At 35.8% G+C, this 7,967-nt stretch overlaps 1 protein-coding gene across 1 annotated transcript; it reads right to left on the reverse strand.

Moving 5' to 3' along the window:
- Positions 1 to 871: 871 nt before the first annotated feature.
- Positions 872 to 5,991, reverse strand: LOC137175143 (uncharacterized). Its single transcript, XM_067580857.1, has 5 exons — positions 5,840 to 5,991; positions 2,575 to 2,712; positions 2,200 to 2,374; positions 1,584 to 1,799; positions 872 to 1,165 (listed from the first exon to the last, which is right to left on the reverse strand). Exons 1-5 carry the CDS (start codon positions 5,919 to 5,921, stop codon positions 1,072 to 1,074), a joined length of 705 nt encoding a protein of 234 aa, XP_067436958.1. The 5' UTR covers positions 5,922 to 5,991; the 3' UTR covers positions 872 to 1,071.
- Between the last annotated feature and the right edge of the window lie 1,976 nt (positions 5,992 to 7,967).

Consider the following 7,967-nt stretch of genomic DNA (forward strand, 5'->3'; position numbering starts at 1 on the left):
TTGATGAGAATTAGTTTCTGCCTAACAGCATAATTTGATCATTTTATTTTGAATTGAATCAGTGATTCAAATTGAGTGATAAAGATTTACGACGTGGTGATTCTCTGATACTCTCACTGTCTTATGTATTACCTGATTTGATAAACTTACCATTTTGAGTTTTTGCAAATTTAAACTGTTGTGGAAATTTAGTCAAAGAAATTCTAAAATACTGTAATTGATAAATAAACAAGTAACAGAAATGAAAGTACAGAAAATATCTGGAAGAGTCAACAGTCACAATGATTCAATGAACACATGATCAGTCTGGACATAATCACAAAACAAAAATCCTCCACATCTCATAGATGTTGTTTGCTCGTGTGTGTTTGCGTGTGTTGGAGGAGCCTGAAATAAACCTTGTAACCACAGAACCAACAGATCATTTGCTCATGTTATTTTTTCACTTGCTGACATCACACTGTGTTTCCACAGAGCAGTTTGATTTTCACACTCTACTTTTCATACTTTTCTAACAAGAGCAATATCAGTGTTTAATAATACTTTTTGTTTAAAGGAACAGTGTAAAGCTTATTTGATTTCTTATATCAGTCAGATGAGAAGATTGATACTACTTTCTTGTTTGTATGTTGAATATAATCTGGGGACTGTTAGCTTAGCTTAGCACAAAGACTGGAAACAGGGGGAAACAGCTAGCCTCATTCAAAAATCAGCCTACTAGCACCTCTAAAACACACAAATAAACATTATATCTGTTTGTTTAAATCTTGCACAAGATTTTTTTTCTTAGCTTAGAGTAAGTTCAGAGGAGACAAACCAACAATGAATGTTTTAATGAATGATTTAATGTATTTACATGAGGTTTATATGATATTGTGAGTAATACAAAGCATTTAAAACACATTACAAAAAAAATAAATTAGCCAATTCAGGCTCAAAATGAGGTTTGCACATTAATACCAAAATCATTACCATATCGTAAATGAAATGTCATTTCACATTATGTGATTTATTAAAGCAACAAAAGTAACTTTGCAAAGGGGTATGGCTTTTTCCAGACAGGGAGCTGGTTTACGAGGTTGCTTCATCCAGACTTTTCATGATTTTCTTAACCCAGGAGAGATTGGGATCCACACAGATGTGACAAGACTTTCTGGTCACCAAACTGAAAGACAGCAGGTGAAAATGAAAATGTCACAATGACACATGACAGTGTTTTTTAAGTAATTAAAATAGGATAACAAATAGATGTGTTGAGCTCTTATTGTCACCAAACTAAAAAAAGGAACAAGATCATTTAAAAAATAGAATATATATTTGTATATTTAGTTCATCATAATTGATCAACTAAAAAAAATTGTATTGACAAGTTGAATTATGCATTATCAAAGTCAAAACAAAGAAAAATCATTACATTTGCCACATAATAATTCCATCTCTGTATTCTGACTTTAAATAAATGTATTGCAAAATTTAATTGTAAAATCAAACAAGATACGTATATTTGTGCCTAATATATTAAAGTTATTATTATGATCAGTGAAGTAATTTAAATGATCAGGACAAAAGTACAAATTTCTTACATGATTGCAGTCCTCGGGCAGCGGTAATCAGTCGAATAATATGACTGGATTGAGTTTTTGTTCACTATTCTTGGGTAGAATTTGAAGCCGCAGTCATCAGGACCCTTAACAGAAGGAGGTCGTCCCTGTTCATGAGGGGGACTGGCTGCAGTTTTCTCAAACCTGTCTCCAACAGTGGATACATCAACACATGACCAGCTCAAAAGACTTTGTGGAAATAAAGTCAAATACAGACATGTTCACTGAGCTGTATCATAAAGTGATCTTTTCCTTATTAGTGTATCACTGTGTAGAACTTAGAAGAAGATTTAATAAAAAAACAAAAAAAAAACAGAACTGTAGTGAAAGCAGAAAGGAAACTTTCCATATCAATACACAGCTCTTTGTTGGCAAATGTTAAACTAATCCAATACAGAACAGAAGAATCATGATGCACAGGTGAAAAAATGAAAAAAGCATCACAATGCTCCCACTGATACTAATATTATTGCAACTGGTACCAGTGCTGGTACTATAATACTAATACTGGTATGAAAGAAAGAAAGATAAAGATTTAAAAGATGAAGATAAAGTTTAACAGCTTTTACTTTGAATATAATAGCTAAATTTAACTCACATTCTCTTTGGTTTGTGTTGCGGTGTAGGAGATATGAGGTTGATCTCTAACAGCAGTGAGGAGTCTTGATCTTTTTGCTGTATTTTTGTCTTGTTGTACTGACAGTGTTGCTGACATTTGATCATGTTGGTTGAGTTGCTGCTTTCATGCAGTGAGAGGTTGCTTTGTCCATATTCTGCAGAAAACAAGAGGAGTTTAGCTGGCATAGATAATGACAAACATATCATTTAGGATAAATGGAATATATAATAATTGCTAAATGTATAAAATTGTTTCCTGTATATAAATAAGATGATTAGGATATAAGGGTATGAAGAATTGAGACAAGAAAATAAATGAATTGGTGGCGTATTTGTGGCATAGATAGAGACTCGCCTTGAAAAGTCGTGTTGGTGTTGTAGGTTTTATTATCAGTGATGTTGACTGAATGGAGAGTTGATGTCCAGTTCATTTCAGATGGAAGCTGAATACAGAACTCCTTGTTGCTGTCAGAGCTTCTTCTCTGTACGGACACTGCAAATCAACACAAACCATCTCAAGATTGCCAACATGTGTTTAAATATGCTAAATGGTAAATGAACTGCATTTATATAGCGCCTTTCCAGTCTTCCAATCACTCAAAGCTCTTTACACTACATGTCAGCATTCATTCATTCACATACACAGATTCATACACTGATAGCTGAGGCTGCCATGCAAGGTGCCAACCTGCTCATCAAGAGTTTCAGTAACTCTTTAGATTACAGCTTGCAACGTACAGCGTAATTACTCCATAGTCATGATGTAATCTTTTGTACTAACAGTGTACCAGCACAGTACACACCAATACATATATGTAGGTACAGGGGAACAAGATGTGACGTTGTGGAATAAGGGGCCAACAATTTAGGAACTTGTGAAGAACTTATACTGTAGTTATTTTAACTGCTGGGTACCTATTCTATTGTAATAGAGTATGTATAACCTACTGAGCAATAATCTGGAAGTTTGGGAGAAATTTAGGGTTAATTATTACTGTAGTTATTTTTTAACTACTGGGTAGCTGTTATGTTATTACAGGATACCATAAAACTGAGCAAAAATCTGGACATTTCAAGGAAGATGTGATGACTTCTGCAGCACTTAATAAATCTGATGTGATTTTATTTCAAAATGACCTTATTACCATCAAACAAGCAAAATACAAAGTGTAAATCAAATAAGTGACAACGATTTGGATAGGAAGAACATAAAAACAATGCCATAAAGACAATAATAATGCAAGAGTACTGTGTTATTTTTTATTACAATTGTGACTTACTTCAGATCACAGCAGGGGGCGACGGAGTGTTTTCTATAAAGAATTGGAAAAGGCTCTCCGCCCACCTACCTGACAGGTGTATGTTGGAAGGATGTTTTTTGCTAACCTACTTTACAGCAAACATATGGTGAGTAATAATCTTAATATATTTATTGGCACAGAACTATCTGGTTTGTGGCTCATGTCAAATGTAGCGTTAACGGAACAAAAGAAAGATGCTGTTGGACTTTTAGCTTGATAATCATTTGTTAGCTACCAGCTGAAAGAGCAAAGCAGTAACTTACCCTGCAGATTTTACAAGCTAATACTAATGATTGCTCTAATAGTAATTAAAGGCAATGTAATACATAACATAACACTTGTGGGTTTGTGTCTTACAGAAGCTGAAATATGTTCAGGTGATTTTATTCACATAGCAACCTACACTAAGTTAATCTGCTGCTGCACTGGCTAAACTTTCAACACATCCTCATTGGAGCTTATATTAATTTGTGATGACTTTGCTGGCAACTAGCAATTACAGGAAATTATATTTCCTGTATAGCCTCACGTAGCCCATTAATATTGCATTTATTCACATCTAGAATGCCAGCCATGATGGCTTTGCAGTTGTGTGGCGAAGGGTTTGATTCTTATGGCTTTTCACCAAGTGGGAGACATAATAACTGTCAGAAATCCAGATATCTCACACTATAAATTACCGACAAGAGACTGACATTACAGTTTTTCTCTGTAGGGTCAACATATGGCCACGGTGCACCAGCTTCTTTCTCCTTGTCTCATTCTCAACCCTGTCATCTTCATCAGGAGTGGAAACGAAGATGAAAAAGAAGAATAAAATGAAGAAGCAATGCAAGAAAAACAAAGAAATAAAGAATTAAATGCTATTTGTTCCTTGAAGGTTTCTATTTTATTTTAAATAAGAAGTATGTTAAATAAAGGTTTTAAGTTAAGGATGTAAAATTTAGATTTTAATATGATAGAAGACATACAATGTACACTTTAGATTACAGCCCACACACCCTGTAGTTACCCTGTAACTACATATAACAAGGGAGAAACAACCAACATAACTTACTCTGTAACTACATAGGACAATGTGAGGACAGTTTGTTTCAATTTTACTTGCCTCAAAACATGGAAGAACAAACTAAATTCACTACACAGTTTACAATCAGAAGGGCATATGAACCATATATATGCATTCTGATTCATACCTCATGTTTTATCTTTAGCTATATTTATATTAGCTATAGCTATATATTTATTTCCTGGGATGAAAGGAGACCGTGCAGAACTGAAAAAAGGGTAAACTTGCACCTTGAGGAGCCGTAATGCAGGACGAAGGCTTTCAACATTTTTAACATTTAAATGAGTGACATCTTTGGTGAGTAAATTCTGTCCGCCGATGGCAGGCAGAGCCACCAGGCCATAAAGGAGCATCAAGTGATGAAGTTGGCTGGTGAAGTGAACGACAGCTGAGACAGTCTTCAGAGGCCAACAGCATCCATGACAATACGCTGTCCTCTGGACCTTTGTTCCGAAGTAAACGCACAGATGTATCCTGTAGTTATTTAAGTACCCCAAAATGAAAAAGGAACAATGTAGTTTTCCTGTTTGTTAGTAATTAGGTCATTTTGAAATAAAATCACATTAGATTTATTAAGTGCTGCAGAAGTCATCACTCCATCTTCCCTGAAACATCCAGAGTTTTGCTCAGTTTTATGATCATACTATACCCTCTAATAACAGAATAGGTACCTAGTAGTTAAATAATAACTAGAGTATTAATTCTCTCTAAATTCTTCCCAAATTTCAAGATTATTGCTCAGTAGGTTGTACATACTCGGAAATAATAGAATAGGGACCTGGTAGTTAAAAAATAACTACAGTAGTAATTTGTAAGTTCCCAAATTGTTACACCCTTATTCCATAACTTCACATCTTGTTCCCCTGTACCTACATATATGTATTGGTGCATACTGTACTGTTACACCGTAAGTACAAAAGTCAATTAAGCTTTACTTTGCAGGCTGTAATCTAAAACATTACCAGAGTTTCTAATGCTCATTCACACTCACACTCACACACTGATGGCAAAACCTCCGGGAGCAATTTGGTGTTCAGTATCTTGCCTGAGGACGCTTCAACATGCGGATCAGAGGAGCTGGAGATCGACCCAGGTCTTCCAGTAGAAACTGGAGGAGCCACCAGTAGAAGAACCTTTACTTCTAGACTGTAAAGGTTTAACTGCTAATATAATTTGCAACATACTTTGGATTTAAAGTCAACAAAGTGTCATGAAAACTAGGGACGCTCAGTTCTTTAAGTTTCTCTTACCTGAAAAAGGATGTGGTTGTAAAAAGAAGAGAATCCATACAATGTTCAAGAGAAGCACACTGACATGGACAGTCCACTGCATGTTTCTATCTGCTGATTAAACTCCACACTGTACTGAAAAACAGCTGCTGACAGACAGTCTGTGTGGGATACTAAAAGATGAATCACCTAACCTCATAGATTATGTATACTCATGTGTGTTTGCGTCTAGTGGAGGGGCCTGAAATTGACCATGTAACCACAGAAGATTTTCGCATACTCATTTTCAGACTTTTCTTACAAGAGCAACTGCAGTATGTGACCAACATATTTGATCAGAATACTAAAAGAAGTGCTTTATGAGTCAGGTAATTACCATAAATGTTATGATACTATCCAGACTCCATCTGAGCAAGTACAGAAGTGTATCTGTGGTAAATGTCAAGGTCTTTATATTATTTATTAATCATTCTTTATAGCTCAGTGTTCCCTTTAACACCACTTTCAAAAACAAGGCCTACCGTAGACAGAATATGGCAGCCATGACCCTAACCAGCACTCAGACTCATGAATGAGGATTTAACCACTGGGATATTTACATTATTCTACTATCAGTAAAGGCAAAAACATTGGTTGAAATATTCCAGTTAATAGAACTTCACTTAATCTTCTCACATGTCACAAACCTTGATTTACATGTTAGTGAGTTCATTAACCAACCAACCAACCATAAGAATATATTAAAATACTTCTGGAGGAAACAGTCATGCCAATAGAACGCATTGACATGAATAAAAATCAGTAAGTTTTCCATGAACTAAGAAATCTCAAAATCCCATAAAAAAAAGGGAATCAATATACATTTCAGGATATCTATGTCACAACTCAGCAGTAAACAGTTTGTGAGACACTTAAAAAATATATATAATTAATATTGAGAATAATTCAAGAAACACTGATGTATAAAAATGAATATGTTTCTCCGTGCTGGAGTTCCCCACCGGAGAGGCTGGCAGGGATTTCTTCTACATACGTTGACCTCGTTATTTGACACTTTGGCCACATTTAATATGAACATCTGACATTGTAACATTATATATATGACTGAAAATAAGGAAAAGCATAGTAGGTCTCCTCCAAAGACCTCAACAAACTGAAAGCACATGAGCCTCTCTTAAAAATGGCTCAATAGTTTACACACTCTGTTAAAATGACCTGATCCAAATGTGATCAACAATACAATTTAAGCTACAAGAACCCCTGAAGTAATTGTGTCCTGTGTGGCATCTATGTAATTCCACAGACTACAGTAACAATAACAAAGTAGAAAGAATAAAACAATAAAATAAGTCATGAATGTTAACATCAATACTGTAAAAAGACACTTCAGGTATGAATATATCTGCATGTGTCTAGTGTGATTTATTTAGCGATGGCCTGATGGAAGTAGCTGGAAGAAGTGGTGGAGGGGGTAAGAGGGGTCCTGTGTAATGATGGTGGCTTTCTTTGTTACTGACCGGATGTAAAGCTCAGCGTTTGACTTGATCCATTTATTTTACTGACCTGACTGGTGATGCAGGAGAGTTTGATTTTGTGTTTAGTGGTCCAGTTATTGTAGCAAGATGAAATATTGAAGGTGAGTATAGTATGGGTGACATGTAAACCAGGGTTAGAAAGTCTTTGTTGAGATTAAAAGTCTCAAGTTTGTTCAGCAGGTGCTGTTGGGCTTTTTTGCACATTGAGCCAGCATGCTGAGAGAAGGAGGGGAAGGTGTCTAATTCTGTCTCCAGGTATTTGAAAGTGTCCACCTGCTCCACCAACTGACCGTCCAGCTTGGTCAAACAGTGGTTGCGGTGTGTCCAGTTTCCTCCTGCTCCTACAACACAGCTCTTTGGTCTTGCTGATGTTCAGCTCCAGGCAGCTTTCTTCAAAAGCCTGGACTAGGTTGTTCACTGTCTGATGGTATTCTGACAGCGAGTTTGTGTCAGTCAGGTGTGCCACCAGAGCCACGTCATCTGCTTATTTAAAAAGAGACTCTCACTGTTACATGAGATGCAGTTTGTGTAGATGGAGAAGAGAATCGGAAATAAAATGCAGACCTGCTGGAGTCCTGTATTTAAAATCACTGTACTGGATTTAAAACTGTTGA

This window comes from Thunnus thynnus, chromosome 22 (assembly GCF_963924715.1).
Source record: "Thunnus thynnus chromosome 22, fThuThy2.1, whole genome shotgun sequence".
Taxonomy (NCBI): Eukaryota; Metazoa; Chordata; class Actinopteri; order Scombriformes; family Scombridae; genus Thunnus; species Thunnus thynnus.

Coding starts and splice junctions, on each gene's coding strand:
- LOC137175143 (XM_067580857.1), bottom strand. CDS start 5,921: ATGCAGTGGACTGTCCATGTCAGTGTGCTTCTCTTGAACATTGTATGG. Junction 1,800..2,199: donor CAACACAAACCAAAGAGAAT/GTGAGTTAAATT, acceptor TTTGACTTTATT/TCCACAAAGTCTTTTGAGCT. Junction 1,166..1,583: donor TGCCCGAGGACTGCAATCAT/GTAAGAAATTTG, acceptor GCTGTCTTTCAG/TTTGGTGACCAGAAAGTCTT.